The 26,441-nt window shown below is 45.0% G+C and overlaps 1 protein-coding gene across 1 annotated transcript in view; it reads right to left on the bottom strand.

Annotated features, from left to right (window-relative positions):
* Nucleotides 1-24,591, bottom strand: part of LOC140727137 (F-box/WD repeat-containing protein 7-like) — a 263,330-nt gene extending 238,739 nt beyond the window's left edge. The window contains exons 1-2 of the mRNA XM_073044431.1: nt 24,229-24,591; nt 13,734-13,886 (exon numbers count right to left, since the gene is read on the bottom strand). Of these exons, the coding sequence (XP_072900532.1) occupies nt 13,734-13,886; nt 24,229-24,339 (264 nt within the window). The 5' untranslated portion in view covers nt 24,340-24,591. The remainder of the gene's footprint in view (nt 1-13,733; nt 13,887-24,228) is intronic.
* Between the last annotated feature and the right edge of the window lie 1,850 nt (nt 24,592-26,441).

Here is a 26,441-nt window from a genome sequence, read left to right as displayed (position 1 = left end):
GGCCCAGTGGTTGGGGACCACTGAATTACACTGTGTTGTGCGGGAGAGCTACACGCATGCGCACTAGGCAGAAAGAACGGAACTAAAACCCCGCAACCCGGAAACAATCTCTCAACTGTATTTGTGTATTTATTTTTCTTTTTTTTTCAGGATCTACTGGCAAAGTCTCAAAGATCAATCAGTCGATTGCAATCGACGGGTTGGTGACCACTAATATACAGCATAAAAAGAAATCGCCCCAACACCGACCCCTGCGGAACACCTCTAGTTTCCAGCATCCAACCAAAATCGGATCCATTTATTCCCACTCGCTGTCTCCTACCAATCAGCCAATGCTCTAAATATTTCCAACTTCATTTATCTCTATCATTCTTCTAAGGTCCTCTGAATGTTGGTTTGATCAAGACATGGTGCACATAAATAGATCTTTCTTGAGAAGAGCAGGCTCTGTCAGTAACCTGACTTTGTGGATTTTTTTTTCCTGTAAGGCAGGGTACCTCCACAACCCACAGCTCCAATCACATCTCATTGATTGGAACATCTGACACCAAAAAGCTTTAGCAGAAGGTTCATCTACTTTCTTTGAACCTCGACTGAGATTGTTCAAATGGTGTACTTAGTATTGACCAGAAGTAGTTTGTATTATTTGTTTAGGCAGATTGGCTTGTCAATAATTATGATTAAGAGGAAGATCAAACCAGATTGAGTAATTAATGCAGAAAATCAAGCAACTGCAAAGGGTTCCCAGACTTCTTCTTGCAAATGTACGTTACCCTAGAGAGACCCCCCCCCCCCCCCCCAAAGAATTCACTAAAACCTGCATTGTGAGCTTTTCTGAAGCTCAGACTTGCCACAAGGCTTGGGGCCTGCGATCCATGGATGAAGGAACCACAGGGACATTTGACTTGTCCAGAGGAGTGTTGACATGCTCATGGTCATGTTGTGACACCAGGGTCAATGCAGCAGAATACTCCAAATCTTGGTGGGTCGGATCTACCAAAATACATTCAGGTTTGCCCCTCTTATCTATGATAAAAGTGTTTTTCTCCTCATTCCAAAATGCAGAACAGGCTGTTGTAAGGGGGCATAAGGGAATGTTGGTGTGTTTCACAGCAGACAAAAACAAGCCGGAATGGAGGTCAAGAGGAACCCAAGAGTGTTGTATGGAAGGTAGAAATAAGTAAAAAGAAATTGAATTTACTGAGGAAGGTGGAACGCTGTTGTGTGGTCAACCAGGGGTTCATGGCATCAGGAATGAAATCAACTGGCACTCATAATGGCTGCCCACTCTGCCACAGACGACTACAGGTCCTCTTTTGGAGCAGTTCTGAGCCCTAGCAGAACCAATGGGAGCCAATCATAAAGGAAGCCCTCAGATCACCCTTTAAGGAACACTGAAACCATTCACACAGGCCACTGGACTACAGGTGATATGCCATGTATCCTAATTAACACTGAGGTTCTGGGCCATCACATGCAGAAGTCTGAAATGAATTGAGGACTACAGAAAGAGGAAATATCAGAGGGTGCCAAACTGAGGCACCCAAACCGTGCTGATGAAAGCCTGAGCCATGTCTGTGGCCAATGCTAGAAAGATAGTCCACTACGGTAAGGTGCATGAAACTACCGGGGGGGAGGAGGGAGAGCGCAGACTAACAAGGTCCATATTAAAAAAGGTCAAAATGGTCACTCAAAGACCTCAAATGGTGCCAATGGTGCCTGAATGTGTCAGTTAATTTTTGCCTGCTGGCACTCCACACAAGCTGCAGTCCAATCATCAAAGTACTTTCTAAGGCTGTGCCAAACAAACTTTAGTGCAACTAGTTTCTGTGAGGCCTTCCAGCTCTGATGCCAGACACCATTTATGCAGTCAGTCTCCAGTTTGAGGGTACAATGGGGCAAGGGCGGCCAGTTGAGACATCATACAGGAGAGAAACCCCAGCTTCCCTGAACTTAATGTCAGGCAACTACAGGCCTGTGACTGCTGTTCAGTAAGCCTGGACCTCTTGGTCAGTAACATGTTCAGCTGCCATGCTAGCTTAATTAACCCAATGTGTACAGCTTCAACAGCTGATAACAAGAGGCAATCAGCCACAGAATTATCTTTCCCCTTGATATGTTGCATATCCATTGTGAACTTGTATATGTAGGCCAGGTGGCACTGCTGCCATGCAGACCAAGGGTCTGATATTTTAGCCATCTCATGCAAGTTTGTGGTCAATGACCGTTGTGAAATGGAGACCCTCTAGAAGAAAACAAAAATGGTGAACAGCCAGATAGAGACCAAGAAGCACATAGTCAAACATGCTGTACTTCTGTTTTTTTTGGGGGGATGGAAACTGTACTGCCAACTGAAGGTGAGCAGCTGCCACACGCCTCCTGACCAGCTGTTCATGCACAGCACCCACAGCAAAGTCTGATGCACCAGTTGTAATGGCTATGAGTGTGCGGGGAGCAGGTGCGCCAGTAGAGAGACATCAGAAAGACCTTGTCTAATCAAATGCCCTGGTCATGTCAGTTGAGCAGTCAAGCACTTGATTAGGGGTACTGCCTTTAAGTGCATGATACAGGGGAAATACACAGTGGTGCTAGAAAGTTTGTGAACCCTGTAGAATTTTCTATTTTTCTACATAAATATGACCTAAAATGTGAACAGATCTTCACACAAATCCTGAAACTAGATAGAGCAAACACAGGTAAATAAAAAAAAAATTATACTTGTTCAATTTTTTATTGAGAAAAATGATCCATTACATGTACTTGTTGGAAAAAAATGTGAACCTCTGAGGCAAAACCTTCTACAAAAGCTAGAGTGAAGTGTTCCAATCAATGAGATGCAACTGGAGGTGCCCTGCCCTATAGAAAAAAGACACGCAAAGTCAAGTTACTGACAGAACCTGCTCTTCTTGAGAAAGATCTGTTTATGTGCACCATACCTTGATCAAAATAACTTTCAGAGTACCTTAGAAGAATGCTAGAGATGAATGAAGCTGGAAAAGGCTACAAAAGCATTTTAAGTCAAGTCAACACGAGTGAATCTGCAGATGCTGGAAATCAATCTATGGAAATCCTCCCATAGATGCTGTCTGGCCTGCTGAGTTCTGCCAGCATTTTGTGTTTTTAATTAAGTCAAGTCACTTTTTATTGTCATTTCAACCATAACTGCTAGTACAGTACACAGTAAAAACGAGACATTTTCCAGGACCATGGTGCTACATGAACAATACAAAAACTACACTGAACTACGTAAAACAACACAAAAACTACACTAGACTGCAGACCTACCCAGGACTGCATAAAGTACACAGAACAGTGCAGGTATTACAATAAATAATAAACAAGACAATAGGCACAGCAGAGGGCAGTAGGTTGGTAGTCCGATGGCTCGGGGGGGGAAATCTGTTACATAAGTAAACAGCTGAATGGCAGCATCTGGGATTCTGTCCGTTTCTGTACTCCCGCCAAGTATTTCGTTGCCACAGATGTAGTCAATTTAATGTCCATTGGAGAGCAGAATGGACGGGAGAGCCGGCTGGTTAGGGCTTGCTTTTTTCCTGTCATGGAAAGACCTGAGTGCCTAGAGACCTGAATGTTTATCAGTCCAAAGAGAAATTGTCTACAAATGGAGGGAAGTCAGTACTATAAGGCCATAAGATATAGCAGAAGTAGGCCATTCGGCCCATTGAGTCTGCTCCACCATTCTATCATGGGCTGATCCAATTCTTCAAGTCATCCCCACTCCCCTACCTTCTCCCAATACCCGTTGATGCCCTGGCTAATCAAGAACCTACCTATCCTGCCTTAAATGCACCCACTGACTTGGCCTCCACAGACGCACGTGGCAACAAAATCCACAGATTTATCACCCTGACTAAAGTAATTTCTCTGCATCTCTGTTCTAAATGGATGTCCTTCAATCCTGAAGTCATGACCTCTTGGTGTGGTCTCCCCTACCACGGGAAATAACTTTGCCATATCCAATCTGTTCAGGCCTTTTAACATTCTGAAATTTTCTACAAGATCCTCCCTCATTCTCCTGAACCCCAGGGAATACAGCCCAAGAGCTGCCAGATGTTCCTCGTACGGTAACCCTTTCATTCCTGGAATCATTCTCGGGAATCTTCTCTAAACCCTCTCCAATGTCAGTATATCCTTTCTAAAATAAGGAGACCAAAACTGCACACATTACTCCAAGTCTCACTAGTGCCTTAAGGAGCCTGAACATCATATCCTTGCTCTTATATTCTATACCTCTAGAAATGAATGCCAGCATTGCATTTGCCTTCTTCACCTCCAGCTCAACCTGGAGGGTTAACCTTCAGGGTATCCTGCACAAGGACTCCCAAGTACATTTGTATCTTTGCATTTTGAATTCTCTCCCCATCTAAATAATAGTCTGCCTATTTACTTCTTCCACCAAAGTACATGACCATACACTTTCCAACATGGTATTTCATTTGTCTCTTCTTTGCCCATTCCCCTAAACTATCTAAGACTTTCTGCAGGCTCTCTGTTTCCTCAACTACCTGCTCCTCTGCTTATCTTTGTATCATCGGCAAATTTAACCACAAATCCATTAATACCACAGTCCAAATCACTGGCATACATCATTTAAAAAGCTGCAGTCCCAACACTGACCCCTGTGGAACTCCACTGGCAACCTGCAGCCAGCCAGAATAGGATCCCTTTATTCCCACTGTTTTCTGGTGAAGAGCCAATGCTCCACCCATGCTTGTAACTTCCCTGTAATTCCATGAGATCTTATCTTGCTAAGCAGCCTCATGTGCAGCACCTTGTCAAAGGCCTTCTGAATATCCAAGTACACCACATCTCCTTTGTAATTTCCTCAAAGAATTGCAGTAGGTTAGTCAGGCAGGATTTTCCTTTCAGGAAACCATGCTGGCATTGGTCTATCTTGTCATGTGCCTCCAGTTACTCTGTAATCTCATCCCTAACAATTGATTCTAACAACTTCCCAACCACTGATGTCAGTCTAACAGGTCTATAGTTTCCTTTCTGCTGTCACCCACTCTTCTTAAATAGCGGAGTAACATTTGTAATTTTCCAGTCAGTACTGTTGCTACTCTCCCTGGGAGTGGGTGTCCTGCTAAGATCACACCGAGAGCACCACTAAGTTCAGCAGCTCGCAGAATGAAGCAGTGACAGAAATCCACCATACCTTTAAAAACTCCTGTAGTTTTTTTAAGTAGTTGGGACGGTGGGAAATCCTTTAATGGGAAGGAGCCTGCACCTTCTATGGAGATGCGATGGCCGAGAAAGTCAATGGTTGACAACTCAAATGTCGTTTAGCGGGGTTAATAATCAACCTGGGTTGGCTTAAGCACTTGAAGTGTGCAGAGATGAGATGTGTTCAGGTTTAGATTCACTAGCAATATGTATCCATGTAAACAAAAAGAAAATTTAAGTCTTTTAATACAGAGTCCTTCAGCTGTTGGAAAGTCTGCTGCATTTTTCAGTCCAAACAACATGCACAGAAACTCAAAAAGGCCAAATGAGGTATCACAGCTGTTTTGGGAATAACCTCCAATCACAGGCACCCGATGGCAACCCCTAACTAGACTGATTTTAGAAAAAGTTCACTTTCCAGCTAAACATGCTGAAAAGTCTTGAATGTATGGGACCCGATAATGATCAGGGATGGTGATGTCATTAAGGCGCCAGTAATCACCACATGGACGGCAACCACCATCGCACTTAGGAACCAGATGGTGGGGTGAAACCCAGGCGCTTCAACCAGCTTACAATTCAGAATTCCATGTTGGCAAACTCTACCTTCACAGTTGCCTGCTTTTCTGAGTCCAGTCTACATATGCAGACACAGACTGGCTGGCCAGTTGTGGGAACATGGTGATCAACCCCATATTTTATAACTGTAGTGGAAAATGTAGGCTTGGTGAGATCTGGGAAATTACCCAGCAATCGAGTAAACTCACATGCAGTGGTGCATATACTTGACAAAGTCATTGCGGGAAACTTAATGGGGAAGCAAGCTAACAACCCAAAATTCTTGACATTCATAAGCTAGCAGTTCTTAAGATCGACTAACAGGAAACCTACACCAAGCAGAGGTCTAGCCACTTTAGCCAGACCAAGTCCCATGTGTAATGTCACCAAATGAAGTATTGCTTCACCCATCTTGTCCCACAAGACTGGATCTTGCTGCTGTTTGTGGCAGTTTTGTCGCTCTTTGCCTTCTCATCAATAGGTGATGTTGCCAGCACACACACAGGAAACATCACCCTGAAAGGGTGTCCATAATGAAATGAAGACAACCCTGGCAGCTGGAACCCACGGTGTTCAGACCTCTGATGTCTCAATGCGGTGGTGCTGTCAAAGCTGCAAGGTGGCCAGCACTTCCTAGCATTCATGCCAAAGTGAACATACTAAAGTCCCAGGCCTGTTGTTGTCTTTTTCGCAGCCACTGGTGTCCTTATGTCAGGGGCCTTGCTGACCGAGCTTATTGAGGTACAGAGAGGAGGAATGATGCACCACTTGGCTGAGTGTAGACTGTCAACCATTTTAACAAGCTCCCTATTGTCCATCATGGGTGCATTAGTGAGGTCTATGCAAACTTGCTCAGGCATTTGCTGCATGAAGAGTTCTTTAAAAATAAAGAAAGGATGGTGATTTCCCAGGAGACAGCATGTGGTCCATTAGCTCCAAAGGCTTACCATCACTGAGACCCAGTCAGGAGAGCAATTGTTTGGTGCACTCAGACTCTGATAGTGTGTAAAAGGTGAGTTTTTAAAAAGAGATCAGTATTTTATGTGAGTCGAGATCGATCCAGAGTATTGATAAATGACTCTCACAAGTTTCTGCAACCAGAAGAAGTTTGCAGAGAGGAGAGGAAGGTTTTGAAACAGAAGAAACCTGGTAACAAAGAGATCACTGTTTGGACTCTCTAAGTAGCTCGTGAGGGTGAGTTTGTTTTCATTTGAATACGAAAGTCTGTTTGTCACTGAGTTAATCCGCAGGAGTGGGTTCTCTGGTGAGGGGAAAACCTTTGTGAGTACCACGTGTTTACCCTTTATGTCTGGGTGTGGTAGTTCATCCCTCTGGCAAATCACTCTTGGAGTAATTTTGTATGTCATGGAACTGCATAGGTGGCTATCACGGTGTGTGTGATTGGGGTAACCTTGTGGAATCTACCGATGTGTCGACCCTTGCCTCAGTGGAGGTTCCCTTTGTGATAAGCTACTGTTGGTGATAATCCATACGTGGATTCTGTTTGAGTATCCTGTGGCCACCACTTTGAGATGCCCCATAGCTGAATTCGGGTGTGGTACCACTTGTGCTGAAAAGATATTCATTGAAGATCACTGTCAGTGATACTTCATGTGTGGAGTGGAACAACTTCAGAGATAAAATCGACTGCCATTGTTATTTTGTATTGCTGTCGTGGAATATCGACGTAATTGCCTTCTCACAACATTCACCTTTGGATTCCAAACATCTCCCATTAATTAACCTGTGCATCTGAACTGAACTTTTCTTACATACCATCGTAAGACTAACTCTTGCCACCTGAGCTTGAGTAAGTTTGGGAACTTTATTTACACCTATATATGCATAACACCGTTATCTCTTGATTTACCTGGTTTAATTTACTATATTACGTAGCTACTAACAAAATAGCGTTTTGTTCACAGCAAAACCAGACTCCAGGTGTGTTCTATTGTTGCCGATACTTTTACAGGGTTGCATGTACGTGACACCAGCATATTCAATAACTCCTGAATAATCCTAGTGCATCGGGGTCACAAATGTAGGTTTGCGCAAATAAAACAAAGAGAAACATTTCATGTTTAACCAAACCTGTAACACTTCATTGAACTCCACAACCTAAACACAAAAACGTGCTAAACCAGTTATGTAAACACATCACATCAAACCAGCCTCTTAAAAGTGAAATCCAAACTCAGTGTAGGTAGTTGGAAATTATGTATATTTCTCCCAATTACATTACCCTATGTAATGCTCACACTGTCGGCTGATGCATGTCTAGGGGATAATCCGTCCACCTGCCAAACCGTGTTTCCCGGTATGCGTGGATGCTATGAAATGCACACTGGTACCAATGCGCACACACAATATCAGACCGCACACCATGTACGGTTACAGAATACACTTTATAAATCTTACTAGAACTAGGTAATTAATAGCGATACAATATATATGAAAGAAAGAAAAGGTGCCAAACTTATCAGAGTTCAGTCAATTCATGCACAACTGTTGGAACTCAACTATCGAAGTCTTCGGTCCACTATTCGATCTTCTCCAACCTCCTCAACCCGCCGCCTGGGACCAACCTCGGTGGTCCACCAGAGCGCATCCAGCACGGCCTCCTTCCTCGCGATCTCCCCTCCAACTCCCCAAAAGCCCGCACAACACTAGCTTACAGATCCACAAGAAATAACATCTATCCCAATTGGTTAACAAATGAATACAATTCTAGTTATCAGTAATTATAACCCAAACAAGCTGCGAGAGAAAGCACTCTCTCACCAGTTACCATAACTAAGAAGCATTCTTACTTTTAACAGCCATTTTAATTAACATACACAGTAACAAAGAAGAAACCCCTTACACTTATGCAGTCAGAGCACTACAGCACAGGAAGAGACCCTTAGCCCATCTAGTCCATGCCAGCCCCACCTTCTGCCTCGTCCAATCTATCTGCAACCAACCATAGCCCTCCGAAACTTTCATCCCTGTACGTTACCAAACTCCTTTGAAATGTAAAAACTGAATTCACATCTACCATTCCTGCTGGCAGCTCATTCCACACTCACACCATCCTGAATGAAGCACCCCCTCAGATTCCCCTTAAACATTTCACCTTTCACCCCGGTCTCACCCAATTGAAGGGGAAAAAGCCTGCAAGCACTCATTCAATCTACACTCCTCAAATGTGAATAGCTCTACAAGATCTCCCCTCATTCTCCTGTGCTCCAGGGATTAAAGTTTAACTATTTAACCTTTCCCGATCAGTCAGTTTCTGATGTCCCAGCAACATCCTTCCTATAACAGGGTAACCAAAACTGCACAGTACTCCAGATGTGAACACACCATTGTGCTATACAATGTTCTAACTGCTACACTTAATACCCTGATTAAAGGCCTATGTGCCAAATTCCTTCACCACCATGCCTACCCGTGAACTACAATACGTAATTGTAGTATACTATTTGACCTCTCAACTATTTCCTGAGGAGACTGAGGTCCTTTAACATCTGCCGGACGATGCTGAGGATGTTCTACGAGGCTGTGGTGGCCAGTGCTATCACGTTTGCTGTTGTGTGCTGGGGCAGCAGGCTGAGGGTAGCAGACACCAACAGAATCAACAAACTCATTCGTAAGGCCAGTGATGTTGTGGGGGTGGAACTGGACTCTCTGACGGTGGTGTCTGAAAAGAGGATGCTGTCCAAGTTGCATGCCATCTTGGAAAATGACTCCCACCCACTCCATAATATACTGGTTAGACACAGGAGTACATTCAGACAGAGACTCATTCCACCGAGATGTAACACTGAGCGTCACAGGAAGTCATTCCTACCTGTGGCCATCAAACTTTACAACTCCTCCCTCGGAGTGTCAGACACGCTGAGCCAATAGGCTGGTCCTGGACTTATTTCCACTTGGCATGATTAACTTATTTTTTATTTAATTATTTATGGTTTTATATTGCTATATTTCTTCACTATTCTTGATTGGTGCAGCTGTAATGAAACCCAGTTTCCCTCGGGATCAATAAAGTATGTCTGTCTGTCTGTATTTATTGTGGTAGAGAATTCAATGGGTTCACCATCTGGGAGAATGAAATCCTCCTTACCTCAGTCTTAAATGGCTTTTCCTCAGACTTGACCACCACACACAACCATTCCCCCACCCCCAAGCACTTTCCTCCCTAGTTATCAGAAACAACCTTCCTGTAGCAAGGCCATCATGTCCCATTAGAATGGACAGGAAACAATATGGACCAACTGCAGTTAGATGGGACTAGCTCAGAAGGTTTAGAACAATAGACAATAGGTGCAGGAGTAGGCTATTCGGCCCTTCAAGCCAGCACTGCCATTCAATGTGATCATGGCTGATCATCCACAATCAGTACCCCGTTCCTGCCTTCTCCCCATATCCCTTGACTCCACTATATTTAAGAGCTCTATCTAACTCTTTCTCGAAAGCATCCAGAGAATTGGCCTCCACTGCCTTCTGAGGCAGAGCATTCCATAGATCCACAACTAAAAGAGTTCTGCCTCAACTCCGTTCTAAATGGCCTACCCCTTATTCTTAAACTGTGGCCTCTGGTTCTGGGCTCCCCCAACATCGAGAACATGTTTCCTGCCTCCAGCATGTTCAATCCCTTAATAATCTTGTATGTTTCAATCAGATCCCCTCTCATCCTTCTAAATTCTAGTGTATACAAGACCAGTCGCTCCAATCTTTCAACGTATGACAGTCCCGCCATCCCGGGAATTAACCTCGTAAAACTACGCTGCACTCCCTTAATAGCAAGAATGTCCTTCCTCAAATCGGAAGACCAAAACTGAACACAATATTCCAGGTGTGGTCTCACCAGGGCCTTGTACAACTACAGAAGGACCTCTTTCCTCCTATACTCAACTCCCCTTGTTATGAAGGCCAACATGCCATTAGCTTTCTTCACTGCCTGCTTTACCTGCATGCTTACTTTCAGTGACTGATGTACAAGAACACCTAGATCTCATTGTACTTCCCCTTTTCCTGACTTGACACCATTCAGTTAGTAATCTGCCTTCCTGTTCTTGCCACCAAAGTGGATAACCTCACATTTATCCACATTAAACTGCATCTGCCCACTCACCCAACCTGTCCAAGTCACCCTGCATTCTCCTAACATCCTCCTCATATTTCACACTGCCACCCAACTTTCTGTCATCTGCAAATTTGCTAATGTTACTTTTAATCCCTTCATCTAAATCATTAATGTATACTGTAAATAGCTGCGGTCGCAGCACTGAGCCTTGCGGTACCCCACTGGTCACTGCCTGCCATTCTGAAAGGGACCCGTTAAGTCCCTACTCTGTTTCCTGTCTGCCAACCAATTTTCTATCCATGTTAGCACCCTAACCACAATACCTTGTGCTCTAATTTTGCCCACTAATCTCCTACATGGGACATTATCAAAGGCTTTCTGAAAGTCCAGGTACACTACATCCACTGGCTCTCCCTTGTCCACTTTCATAGTTACATCCTCAAAAAAATTCCAATGAACCAAACGTAGTTGGATGGAACTCACTCAGAAGGTTTAGAACAAACGGTCAAATGTAGTTAAAAGGAGGTTAGTTCATCAGGAAGTGTTTAGAACAGGCCGAATGTAGTTAGATGGGACTAGTTCAGAAGACACCTTGGTTGGGCCAAAGGACCTATTTCCATCCTTGACAACTCTGAAATTTGAGAGACTTCATGAGATGGTTATCTCTTATTATCTCTTCTTTCAGTTAGTCCTGACGAAGGGTCTCGGCCCAAAACGTCAACTGTACTTCTTCCTATGCTGCCTGGCCTGCTGCCTTCCACCAGCATTTTGTGTGTGTTTCATGAGATGGCTTCTCAGTCTTCTAAATAGAAGCTAAACCAACTCCACCACTCTTCATACATCCCAGGAATCTCTTAGCATCAGTTTAATATGGTTATACAATTGGCATTTTTGGAGATCTTATGGACAAACTATCTATCTTTCTAATTTACGGCAGGTACGAAAATGAGCAAAAGTGTAACAGTATAATAAACCATTCTCAAACTTATTAACAGAATCCATGAATGCAAAGCAAGTTATGTATATAAATGAAATATATAAATTGGAACACAAATACTACTACAGTACTGCAAAACTATTGGTTCCTAACAGTCAGAGCAACTCATCCAGTGTACAGAACTGTTTTATTTTGATTGACTGTAAATGAATTAAATCAGTGCCTAATGTAGATAACGGATTGTCTTCATACAACATTTCTGACAACTGCATCCTCTAATCTTCATTTTCACATTCAAGATTGTCAATACCTTCAAATTCTTCAGAGTTCCTAAGCCTGAATGCTTGAAACGGCAGTGAGTAGAACACTTCTGAATTGGCTTCCTGCTTATATTTTGCCAACTATCAGTGACAAAAATGACTGCTTTTTGAACACAAATACACCCAACTGACAGTACTTAGAACTGTTCACACTAAGCATAGTGCACTGTTAATGGCCACATGATGTGCACAAAACTGATGCTAGTTAGAAACAGTTCAGTAAGTCTCCTGTCCCAATTAAGCAACACAGAGCCCCAAATTAATGAAACAAAGGTAATTCCATTTACTTTTGATTAGTTTTTGATCTTCAAGTGTTTTCCCAAATAAATGGCTGCCCCAATTTACTGATGGCCCAATTAACCACAAGGCAGTGTATATCAATATGCCCCACAGCTTAGTCATTCTTATTTTTAAGTTTCTGGGTTGAGCAGTGGAATGGAACCATCAAGTGCACACATTCACTCAATGCCCTGTTTATTTGGTACTCCTACTCATTAATGCAAATATCTAATCAGCCAATGCATAAAGTTGTTGTTCAAACCATATGTCAGAATGGGGAGAGCCATGATCTAGTTGATTTTGACAGCAGAATAATTGCTGGTGCCAGATGGGGAGGTTTGCGTATCTCAGAAACTGCTGATCTCCTGGCGTTTTCATATACAACAGTGTCTAGTTTACAGAGAACGGAGCCAAAGGCAAAAAAACAGAAACACATCCAGTTCTGTGGACAAAAACACCTTGTTAATAAGAGAGGTCAGAGGAGAATGGCCAAAGTGGTTCAAGCTGACAAGAAGGCAACAGTAACTCAAATTACCACGCATTACAACAGCGGTGCGCAGAAGAGCATCTCTGATGGGCTACAGCTGCAGAGGAGACATGAATGCAGTGGTTACTTTATTAGGTACAGGAGTGGCCACTGCGTGCAGCCAGCACAAGCTAGGGGCATTCCCCCCTACTCAAGCTTCACTCCTAATGCCCAGGTGCTTTCAGCAACAACAACTTTTGCAATTAATGTACCAGATCAAATCAAGCAAAATCAACACTAAGTCAGGAGACTTAGCACAGTACAGGCTCTTGGTAGAGAGAAAGCCAAGTAAGTTCAAGAAAAGATTGAATGAACTTAGTCTGGAGTCAAGGACTTTAAGACCTTAAAGACCTTCAGAGACTAAAATTCAGGCTGTAGATAACAGGAACAATTATAGAAATTGAGAAAGTTACCAATTCAAGATTGATTAACGTCATTTCCTATACACAAGTGTACAGGAGAATGAAATAACTGTACTCTGGATCCGATGCAGCATAACAACAAAAGATAACCAACACAATAATGTAAAAGCAAATATAAATAACTGGATTGTACACCCATAAATTGACACTAGGCTGTACACAAGATGACTGACAAGAAATAATAAAGCAGTGGTGGAATTAATAGGTCAATGGAGTAAGGAGAGAGAAATGTCATTAATTTTAGCCCAAAAGACACTCAAAACTGACAAAGCAACCAAGCATTTTAATAATAACTATCACTACAGTGTACAAATGGTAAAGATTTATAATAAAGCAGGCTATTGTTGCCCATAGTTCCTGGTTCCCATACAGAACAAGCACTTGATCAAATTATCCTTTTTCCATTTCCATGTACAGTAGTGCATTGACTTACACTGTTGGAGCTGCTCAACAGGCCTTCCATGCTGGTCTCTGTGCTCTCTTTATTCTTTTGGCAGAACAGCAGGTTGCCATTCCTCTCCAGAAAGTGGCACGTGATGCCTTTGATGTCCAGAAGATCATCCAGCGACGAGAAACCTTTCAATTCCTGTGGGGGGGGGGGGGGGGGGGGAGGACAAGGGTGGGAGAGAGGATGGGTGCAGAGGTAAGAGGGAGGATGGTTAAAAATTTGGAGGAAGAAAATAAAGCAAGTCTGAGAGTGGTCAGTGATATTTCATGCCTAATCTTGTTTCCTTGATGAAGGTTCCTTACCACCCAGGACATGTTCTCTTCACATTATCAGTGAAGGACCCTCAGCACCCAGGACATGAGCCCTTCTCATTATCATCAGTGAAAGCCCCTCAGCACCCAGGGCATGCTCTCTTCTCATTGTCATCACTCCGGACATAAGCCCTTCTCATTATCATCAGTGAAAGTCCCTCATCAGTGAGGAGGTATAGGGGCCTGAAGAAACACATTCAATATTTTAGGAACAGCTTCTGCCCTTCTCCATTCAGAGATCTGAACAGACTATGAATCCATAGGTTCTGTAAGGTTGTTATAACCAGGGGTGGTAATGGGGAAAGCTCCCACTACCTATTCAATGCTCCCAATGGTGTGCGCCTCAAATAGCCTCAGACAACCAAGTCCAGCTCCTGGCTTTCATGTGTGACTAAGCCACTAAGCCTGGTGGAACCCCTTTTCTAATGACAGAAGAAGAGGCAAAGGTGGGTTACTGTGTCTTAAAATCAGTCAATGTCAGCAGATAGGGCTTGTCAGCCATGGTTAGCAAACTCATCCAGTAGGAAAACTGATCTCAAGCCTCCGCTGCCTTGTGGCTATACTCCTCATGGGGAAGGATTTGGGAGTACACCCCAAGGAAAATATCCAGAGTGGAGTCCCTAAGTCAGTCCTACATTGAGTTCAATACCTCTCGGCAACTCCTGTGCCAAATAGTACCAATCTCTGCTGTTTCTTTTGGTGTATCAGATGCATGGGGGTATAGGGGCACAAAATACACTGCAGATGCTAGGGTCAAAGCAACATGCACAACACACTGGAGGAACTCAGCAGGTTGGGCAGCTCTGTGGAAACAAGCAGTCAACGAGACCCTTTGTCAGGCTCTGGATAAAGGTAGTACCTTCGATGTCTGGCATGCTGCTCCCTACCAGACAGGGTGGACAGGCATCACCGGTCCTCATCCATCTCCTAAATCTCTCACGTGTTGACTCCAAGCGCCATACCCCAGTAAACTGCTTCAGCTGGCAGTCTAAACCACGTGAGGGGGTGGTGTTAACATGGCACCACTGGGCCAATGACTTCCATGATGAAGTCACCAGCCGGGGCGCAAAAGGTTCTTAGGTGAACTATAACGGCCACATGTTCACGACCAAAGCAAGCCACCTAGTTGGAGGAAATCGGCCGTGGTCAAACCTGGAGAGGGATGGAGAGACATGCCGCATGATGAGCAATCACCAAAAAGCAACTTTGCACTGGATCGGTCGCAGCTCGGGTTACCAATGACCGCGCTATCTGTCTCACACCAGGGCAGATGCAATAAATGTGCTACTGGTGATTCGATACAGAAAATCTATGGCAGAGAGAACATCACAATCGCCACATGGAATGTAAGAACACTGAACCAAGCAAGGAAACTCAAGGAACTCACACGAGATGGAAAGATACAACTGGCACCTCCTCAGGCTCTGTGAAGCCAGACGGAAAACACTGGAGAAGTGCATACTGAGGAAGGACATGTACACTATTATAGCGGAGAAAAAAACATACGTGAAAATGGCATAGGGTTCCTAGTCAACAAATCCATTAAGAACGCTGTCCGAGGATGTCAGACAGTGTCAAGCAGGCTCATGACCATCCGCCTGCGAGTAAAGCTATTCAACATCACAGTGGCACAAGTCTACGCCCCAACAACAGACTACGACGATGAACACATTGAAGACTTCTGTAAGAAACTACAAGATGTCATTGACAAGGTGGACAAAAAAATATACTTTGATCATTCAGGCTGACTGGAATGCCAAGGTGGGCAGAGACGCACAAGATGATGGGGGGGGGGGGGGGAATCTTATCAGCCCCTCATGCAATTACACCTCCAATGGGAGGGGACTACGTCTGCTGGAATTTGCCAGTTATAACAACATGGTGCTGTTAAACACATTTGGGGAGCACAAAGCATCCCGAAGATGGACCTGGCATGCCCCCAATGGTCAACATCACCAGACTGACTACATCTTGCAGCAAAGACAGCACAAATCTGGTGTGAACAGACTGAAGACCAGAACATTCCCAGGAGCAGACGTGGGCAGTGACCATGACCTTGTCATGATGAACATCAGAGTGCGCTTGAGGAGAATCAACAAGCCAAAAAACAGCCGGCTGAGATTCGACCTTGAAAAGCTGAAAGACGCTGCCATCTCTGAAGAATTTCAGGAAGCAATTGAGGGGAAGTTTGCACCAATACTCCTCCTTGATGAAGACCTGGAGACCACCACAAATAACTTTAACACAGCGATGACAGAAACAGCAAGCAAGATTCTGGGGAAAAGCCATCGCAAGTCTAAACCATGGGTCACTAACAAGATACTGGACATGTGTGACACAAGAAGAGAATTAAAGATAAAAACACAGCAGAGGGAAGAACAGAAAACAGGAAAATCAACAAGGAAATCAGGAGGGAAATGAAGGAAGAAAAGCAAAGATGGATAGCCGAACAATATGCAGACATTGAATACACCCTCTCCAACAACACAAAGAAGGCATTCCAACGTGCAAGATCTTACCAAAGAAAAACAAGCCAAAGTGAACATCATCCAAGACAAAAATGGCGTGAGTCTCACAGAAGAGAAAGAAATAATGGAAAGGTGGACAGAGTACTGTTCAGAACTGTACAACTACCAGAACAAAGGGGATCCAAGCATGCTGAATGTACAGGAATCTTCCAATGAGGATGACTATCCAATCATGCGTGAAGAAGCTGAAGCCGCAATACGATCACTGAAGTGCGGGAAGTCAGCAGGAGTTGACAATATCCCTGCTGAACTGCTGAAGCATGGAGGAGAGGCCACAATAGACATGCATACCACCATCTGCAATAAGATCTGGCAGACAGGTGAATGGCTGATCATTGTGCTTCCCAAGAAAGGCAATCCCCAACTTTGCCAGAATTACCGTACCATCGGTTTGATCAGCCATGTGAGCAAGGTAATGCTCAGAATCATCCTGAACAGACTGAGACCTCAGGCAGAAGACACCATTGCTGAGGAACAAGCAGGCTTCTGTAAGGGCAGAAGCACTACCGAGCAGATTTTCAAACTCCGCACCCTCTGTGAGAAACACCTTCAGCAGCAGAGAGAGTTCTACCACATCTTCATAGGGTTCAAGAAGGCATCTGACAGAGTCTGGCATGATGCCTTATGGGCCACCATGAAGAAATTCAACATGGGGCAGAAGATTATTCATACAATCCATCCGCTTTACGTCAAGGCAGCCAGTGCAGTACTCGCTCATGGCACCATTGGGGAGTGGTTCCATACCTCCATAGGAGTACATCAGGGCTACCTCCTCTCCCCCATTCTCTTTAACATCTTCCTGGAACAGATAAGTGATGCCCTTGAAGATCATGTGGGCACAGTCAGCCTCGGAGGGAGGAACATCACAAACCTAAGATTTGCTGACGACAATGATGGACTTGCAGGAAAAGAGGATGAACTGACCAACCTGGTCAGCCATCTTGACAGAGCCTCCACAAAGTCTGCAAAGTCCGAGAAAACCAACTCATGGCAAATGCCAATGGTGCCATCACAACAGACATCTCAGTAGATGGTCAGAAACGTGAGACAGTGCAGCAGCTCAAATACTTGGGGGCAATCATCAGTGATGAAGGATCAAGACCAGAAGTCCTGACAAAAACTGCACAGAAAATGACTGCACTATCCAAACTCAAGACAATATGGAGGGACAGCAACATCACCATGAAGTACAAAATCAATGCAGTGGTATTCTCCATCTTCCCGTACACATGCGAAACATGGACCCTTACAACAGAGCTACAGAGGAAGATACAGGCATTGGACCACATCACAAACGAGCAGGTGCGCAAGACCATCCAGCACCACGTTGGCCCTCATGAAGACCTTTTCACAACGGTGAAGAAAGCTGAGATGGTACAGCCACATAACAAGATCCAGTGGCCTTGCAAAGACCGTTAAAACACAGAAACAAAACCTACAGCACAATACAGGTCTTTCAGCCCACAAAATTGTGCTGAACACATCCCTACCTTAGAAATTACTAGGTTTACCCATAGCCCTCTATTTTAGTAAGCTCCATGTACCTATCTAAAAGCCTCTTAAAAGACTATCGTATCCACATCCACTGCCGGCAGCCCATTCCACGCACTCACCACTGAGTAAAAAATTTACCCGACATCTCCTCTGTACCTACGCCCCAGCACCTTATACCTGTGTCTTCTTGTGGCAACCATTTCAGCCTAAGAAAAAAGCATCTATCCACACGATCAATGCCTCCCATCATCTTGTACACCTCTATCAGGTCACCTCTTATCCTCCTTCGCTCCAAGGAAAAAGGGTCAAGTTCACTCAACCTATTCTCATAAGGCATGCTCCCCAATCCAGGCAACATCCTTGTAAATCTCCTCTGCACCCTTTCTATGGCTTCCACATCCTTCCTGTAGTGAGGCGACCAGAACTGAGCACAGTACTCCAAGTGGGGTCTGACCAGGGTCCTATTTAGCAGCAACATTACCTGTCGGCTCCTAAATTCAATTCCACGACTGATGAAGGCCAATACACCATACGCCTTCTTAACCACAGAGTCAACCTGTGCAGCTGCTTTGAGCATCATATGGACTCGGACCCCAAGATCCCTCTGATCTTTCACACTGCCAAGAGTCTTACAATTAATATTATATTCTGCCATCATATTTGATCTACCAAAATGAACCACTTCACTTATCTGGATTGAACTACACCTGCCTCTTCTCAGCCCAGTTTTGCATCCAGTTAATGTCCCACTGTAACCTCTGACAGCCCTCCACACTATTCACAACACCTCCAACCTTTGTCATCAGCAAACTTACTAGCCCATCCCTCCACTTCCTCATCAGGTCATTTATAAAAAGCAAGATTAAGGGTCCCAGAACAGATCCCTGAGGCACTCCACTGGTGACTGACCTCCATGCAGAATATGATCTGTCCACAACCACTCTTTGCCTTCTGTGGGAAAGCTAGTTCTGGATCCACAAAGCAATGTCCCCTTGGATCCCATGCCTCCTTACTTTCTCAATAAGCCTTGCATGGGGTACCTTATCAAATGCCTTGCTGAACTCCATATACACTACATCTACTGCTCTCCCTTCATCAATGTGTTCAGCCACATCCTCAAAAAATTCAATCAGGCTAGTAAGACACAACCTGCCCTTGACAAAGCCATGCTAACTACTCCTAATCATATTATACCTCTCCAAATGTTCAAAAATGCTGCCTCTCAGGATCTTCTCCATCAACTTACCAACCACTGAGGTAAGACTCACTGGTCTATAATTTCCAGGTCTATCTCTACTCCCTTTCTTAAATAAAGGAACAACGTTCACAACCCTCCAATCCTTTGGAACCTTTCCTTTCCCCATTGATGATGCAAAGATCATCGCCAGAGGCTCAGCAATTTCCTCCCTCGTCTCCCACAGTAGCCTGGGGTACATATGGAGCCAGTGATTATTAATGGAGAATGTGTGGAGCAGGTTAAGACCTACAAGTATCTGGGAGTACAGTTAGACGAGAAGCTAGACTGGACTGCCAACACAGATGCCTTGTGCAGGAAGGCACAGAGTCGACTGTACTTCCTTAGAAGGTTGGCGTCATTCAATGTCTGTAGTGAGATGCTGAAGATGTTCTATAGGTCAGTTGTGGAGAGCGCCCTCTTCTTTGTGGTGGTGTGTTGGGGAGGAAGCATTAAGAAGAGGGACGCCTCACGTCTTAATAAGCTGGTAAGGAAGGCGGGCTCTGTCGTGGGCAAAGTACTGGAGAGTTTAACATCGGTAGCTGAGCGAAGGGCGCTGAGTAGGCTACGGTCAATTATGGAAAACTCTGAACATCCTCTACATAGCACCATCCAGAGACAGAGAAGCAGTTTCAGCGACAGGTTACTATCGATGCAATGCTCCTCAGACAGGATGAAGAGGTCAATACTCCCCAATGCCATTAGGCTTTACAATTCAACCGCCAGGACTTAAGAACTTTTTAAAAGCTATTATTAATGCTTTTTGAGATAGTGATTTAGATACATATCATTTTTTTTTACTGAGTTAAGTATTGTATGTAATTAGTTTTGCTACAACAAGTGTATGGGACATTGGAAAAAAGTTGATTTTCCCCATGGGGATGAATAAAGTATCTATCTATTTTGTCCAGTCCTGGTGACTTATCCAACTGGATGCTTTCCAAAAGCTCCAGCACATCCTCTTTCTTAATATCTACATGCTCCAGCTTTTCAGTCTGCTACAAGTAATCACTACAATCACTAAGTTCCTTATCCATAGTGAATACTGAAGTATTCATTAAGTACCTCTGTTATTTCCACCGGTTCCATACACAATTGCCCAATGTCACATTTGATAGGTCCTATTCTTTCACATCTTATCCTTTTGTTCTTCATATACTTTTTGAATGCCTTGGGGTTTTCCTTAATTCTGCCCACCAAGGCCTTCTCATGGCCCCTTTTGGCTCTCCTAATTTCCTTCTTAAGCTCCTTCCTGTTAGCCTTATCTTCTAGACCTCTAACATTACCTAGCTCTGAACTTTTTGTAACCTTTTCTTTTCTTCTTGACTAGATTTATTACAGCCTTTGTACACCACGGTTCCTGCACCCTACCATAACTTCCCTGTCTCATTGGAACATACCTGTACAGATCTCTACACAAATATCCCCTGAACATTTGCCACATTTCTTCTGTACTTTTCCCAGAGAACATCTGTTTCCAATTTAAGCTTCCAATTTCCTGCCTGATAGCCTCATATTTCCCCTTAATCCAATTAAACGCTTTTCTAACTTGTCTGTTCCTATCGCTCTCCAATGCTATTGTAAAGGAGATAGAATTCTGATCACTATCTCCAAAATGCTCTCCCACTGAGAGACCCAACAACTGACCAGGTTCATTTCCCAATACCAAATAAAGTACTGCCTCTCCTCTTGAAGTCTTATCTACATATTGTGTCAAGAAACCTTCCTAAACACACCTAATAAACTCCACCCCATCTAAAACCCTTGCTCTAGGGAGATGCCAATCGATATTTGGGAAATTAAAATCTCCCATCACAACAACTTTGTTATTATTACACCTTCCCAGGATCTGTTTCCCCTATCTGCTCCTCGATATCCCTGTTACTATTAGCCGGCCTATAAAAAACACCCAGTAAAATTACTGACCCCTTCCTGTTCCTAACCTCCACCCACAAAGACTCCATAGACAATCCCTCCATGGCGTCCACCTTTTCTGCAGCTGTAACACTATCTCTGATCAACAGTGTTGTGCCCCCACCTCTTTTGCCTCCCTCCCTGTCCTTTCTGAAACATCTAAAACCTATCACTTGAAGTAACCAATCCTGTCCCTGAGCCATCCAAGTCTCTGTAATGGCCACCACATCATATCTCCAAGTATTGATCCATGCTCTAAGCTCACCTGCTTTGTTCACAACACTCCTTGCGTTAAAATAGATACATCTCAAACCTTCGATCTGAGCTCGTCCCTTCTCTTTCACCTGCCTATCCTCCCTCTCTACAAGGAACTGTGGAGGGGAAAAGAAGAGGCAGACAGAGGAAAAGATGGACAGACAACATTAAAGAGTGGACAGGGAAAATGTTTGCTGTGACCCAGGCTCTGGCACACAACCGCAACAGATGGAACAGACTGGTGCAAAGCTTGACACGACGGCGCCCTGACGACTCCACAAGGGTGCAAGGCAAGGCAAGCATAGAGAGGGAGACAACAGCTTGCTCTCCACATTGTACTGCCTTGGCTTGCTCATCGTGACAGCTAGGATGCAACATCCATGATCAACTCTGACTGACGGAGATCTCTCTAATAATTAACTCAAAAACATTACCTACTGCTTACTTAATTTTATACATTGTTGTAATTTATTATATTTTTTCACTGCACTGTAGTGCTGCCATAAAACAACACATTTCACGACTTATGTCAGTACTAATGAAGACAATTCTGATGCCAGTATTTATACAAATACCCCTACCTTGTGTTGACAAGCTTGTCCACACCCTTGTGTCACAGAAACAAGTTTAAAAAAGCCACCGTATGCAGAGGTGAAATAAAAAGAGCTGGCTGTTGGCCCTTCCAAGCATGCTCACTGCTAAATATGATCACGGCTGATCCTCAGCCTCAACTCCACATTCACATTCATCTTAACATCCATATACCTACTTCACAAAATTAGCAGCTGGGCCCCTCAAATCTTTGTGGGAAAAAATTTCCCAGTTCAGCCTCCAAGTCAAGAAATATCTCTTCACCACCATCTTTAATCACGTGTCTTGTAACCCATTCAAGACATTACATTCTTGGAGAAGCATTCTCCTCACATCTGGCCCCTCTTGCCCTGTCAGTTTTGCAACATCTTGTTTTTTGAAAATTCCAGTGAATACAAACACAATGCCACCTCATTTAGAGGTCACGCCTCACCATCCCAGGAGTCAACCGAGCAAACCTTCAAAGAACTCACGACAAGACTATCCCTTCTTCAGTGGGCACACAGTACACAAGGTGTCATTTCAAAGGACTCTACAAGTCTACCAAGACTGTAGAGCTTTTCTCTTCTACCCAAATCCTCCTGTTTTGACGCCCAACATGTTACTTGCCTGCATCACAGAAACAGACACTTTGAAATATCTGGTCCATGCTGAACTATTAATCTGCCTACTCCCATCAACCCTCACCTAAACCATTGCTCTCCATACACCTCCCATTCATCACTTAAATACTGAAATTAAATACACTTGTGGTGGCAACATACTCCCATCATCATCCTCTGAGACCTTTCACCCATATCCTCAGGGGAAAAAGCCTGCATGAATTTATCATATTTAACACCCTTCAAAATTTTCTATACATCCATCAAATCTCAACTCATTCTCCTACACCTTAGGGAGTAAAGTCCTAACCTATTCAACTTTTCCATATAACTCAGGTCTTCAAATCCCAGCAAGACGCTTGTAAAATTTCTCTGCATTTTGTTCAATCTTATTTACATATTTCCTGTAGATAGGTAACCAAAACTAGACAATAAGATCAAAAGATATAGGAGCAAAATTAGGCCTTTTAGCCCATCATATCTGCTCCACCATTTCATCATGGCTGATCCAATTTTCCTCTCAGCTCCAATCTCCTCCCTTCTACCCGTATCCCTTCATGTCCTGACCAATCAAGATTCTACCAACCTCTGCCTTAAATATACATAAAGACTTGGTTTTCACAGCTGCTTGTGGTAAAGAATTCCACAGATTCACTACTCTCTGGTTAAAGAAATTCCTCCTCATCTCTGTTCTATAAGGACATCCCTCCATTCTGAGGCTGTGTCCTCTGGTCTTAGACTCTCCCACCATAGGAAACACCCTCTCCAAATCCACTCTGTCATGAGTACTTGAAATTAGGCTCACAAGCATTCAACAGTGTGAGAGATTGGGCTTACACGGGTCTCCTCCTCTCTCACTCCATTGTCCTCCCCCCAGCACCCTCATTACACCCCTCCACCTCCTCGGCACGCTCGTACCCCTCCGCAACCACGTCACCCATGCCTGCACCCTCGCACTCTTCCTCCTCATCCCTCCAGAGGCTTCACACTCCTCCTCCTCCTCATCCTGGTCACTCACTGCTCCAAACTCTGCTTCATCCCTCTGGCACCCTCATCCCCACCCCATCCTCCTGTACCCTCGTTCCCCCACCTCATCTCTCTGGTACCCTTGTCCCACCTCCTCCTCATCCCTCCGGAGGCCTCGCACTCCTCCTCCTGGTCACTCACTGCTTCGACCTCCGCTTCATCCCTCTGGCACCCTCATCCTCCTCCTCTGCCTCATCTCTCTGGTATCCTTGTCACACCTCCACCTCATCCCTCCGGAAGCCTCGCTCTCCTCCTTCCTCCGGTACTCTCGTATCCTCCTTCATCCTCCCCTCCTCCTGTACCCCGTCCCCCGTCGTCCTCATCTCTCTGGTATCATTGCCCCACCATCACCCTCCTCGGCCTCCCCTTCTACGGGGCCCTCATCCATCACCCTCCACGTCCTCCATGACCCTCGTCCGCCACCCTCCTCGTCCTCCCCTCCTCCGGTATCCTCGTCCACCACCTTCCTTCTCGGCCCGCTCGTCTCTCCCTCCTCCCACCGGCCCATGATCCGCCATCCCTCACCTCTCTCCGCCTGACGATAGCTCTCGCCCTCTTCCTACCGACCCCGAACAGCACCGTGGCCAACTCTTCGGCGCTCGCCCGGTTCACGTCGACTTTCTCGGGCGATTCCATGGCCCAGGCCGCGAGGCCTCGGCCTTTCCGCTACTCAACACGCTGGGCCGCGCCGCGAACTGAGTTGGGGTGGATAGGGGGAAGAGGAAGGGCCTTGCGGCGCTGAGACAGTAGTTCCAAGCGGCGGCCAAAGACAACGTTCACCAGGAGGCCTCAGACTAAAAGTTTCCTCAGAAAAACCCGCGGCAGAAACCGGCAGAAAAACAATCGGACAACCCGCCACTTCCGCTCACCGCCCGTCGGACCGCTCACCTTGAGCACAGTTCAATTGGCCAAAAGTACTGTCAATCTATCACTCCACCCTGTTCATTGGTTCAAATAAATGTCACTCAATGAATTCATTATGTTGATTGGCTTATTGTTACAACGACACCTAAACTTATTGACCCATCAGCGCGCGCGGTGCCAAATACGGTAAATCCGGTTGGTGCACAGGGAAATCTGTCAGATTTGCTGCACACGATCAGTGGCCAATTGAGCCGTCGATCAATCGGACAGTGACGGATCATTTGCGGACAGCGGCAAACAATTCTCCACGCTCCCGACTGCCAATAATACATCCCGCCTACGCCAAGATGGGTGGGGCTGTCACATGATTTCATTTTCTTTGGATTTCTTCATCAAAAAGTTAACGGGAATATAGGTAAGGAACAATTAGGAGTAAACTCTGTTGTAAAGCGGCCACAGGATCTTGTTGACTCAACACGTGTTGTTACTTCTTCGCCCAACGACTTCGACCTCGAGGAACCACTGTGCCGAGCTACCACACCATGGCTGACCCTACCCACTGTTCATTGGTGGAAAAACCTGTCAATGGATCACGAGACAATAACGTATCAGGGTTAACGTAACCACGTAACCAGGGTGGGCCGATTTCGGAGATTACAGCACAGCGCAGGCGCACACGCTGCCCGGCGCTCACAGCACCCCCTGCCGTTGGCGGTTTGTATTGTCAGAACACACGCACGCCCTTAGAAGACCACTCGGCCCTCTGAATTACTGCAATTGCTGATATAAATATATCAGCAGAGGGATCTGGGGGTGCGAGTGCGAGAGGCAAGGAACAGAAGGATTATACAGATTAATACGTGGCTGAGAGGATGGTGCAGGAGGGAGGGCTTCAGGTTTTTAGATAATTGGGCTTTGTTCCAGGGAAGGTGGGATCTGTTCCGATGGGATGGTTTACACCTGAACTGGAGCGGTACTAACATTCTTGCAGGAAAGTTTGCGGGTGCTTCTCGGGGGGGGGGGGGTTTAAACTAAATTTGCAGGGGGCAGGGACCCAGAATGCAAGAGAGGATAGCGAGATGAAGAATAAAGGACAGTTGGGGACTACACGGTTCCGGAATATTAAGTGTGTCGTAGAGAAAGGTGAGGCGGAACAAGTGATAAGGAGGACACATGTACAGAGGGATGGTCTGACGGAACATGGAGTTAAATGTGCAGAAAGAATAAGTAAATTTAGGAAGGACAACAAAATTCAAGGGGCGTATAGCCCGATGGGAGTTCAGGGAGCTGGGTTAAGCACAATAGGCAGCCATTTAAACAGAGAGAGGAGAAATGGGCTAAAAATTCTATATCTGAATGCACGAAGTGTCAGAAATAAGGCGGATGAGCTTGAAGCTCAGGTGCGAATGGGTAACTATGATGTTGTTGGGATAACGGAGACATGGCTGCAGGGAGATCAGACCTGTGAAATGAATGTACAAGGGTATACGTGCTATCGTAGGGACAGAAATGTGGGCAGAGGGGGTGGGGTGGCCCTGTTAGTGAGGAATGAGATTCAGTCCTTTGCAAGGGGGGACATAGGATCAGGAGAAGTAGAGTCTGTGTGGATAGAACTGAGGAACAGTAAGGGCAAAAAGACCCTAAGGGGTGTTGTCTACAGGCCACCAAACAGTAGCATGGATATTGGGTGCAAGTTGAATAGGGAGTTAACATTGGCATGTGGCAAAGGTAATGTCGCAGTAGTTATGGGGGATTTCAACATGCAGGTGAATTGGGAGAATCAGGTTGGTGCTGGACCCCAGGATAGGGAGTTTGTAGAGTGCCTACGGGATGCATTCTTGGAACAGCTTGTACGAGAGCCGACCAGGGACAAG

The sequence above is a fragment of the Hemitrygon akajei genome, chromosome 4 (genome assembly GCF_048418815.1).
Source record: "Hemitrygon akajei chromosome 4, sHemAka1.3, whole genome shotgun sequence".
NCBI lineage: Eukaryota > Metazoa > Chordata > Chondrichthyes > Myliobatiformes > Dasyatidae > Hemitrygon > Hemitrygon akajei.
This window is presented reverse-complemented; position numbering and strand designations above follow the sequence as displayed.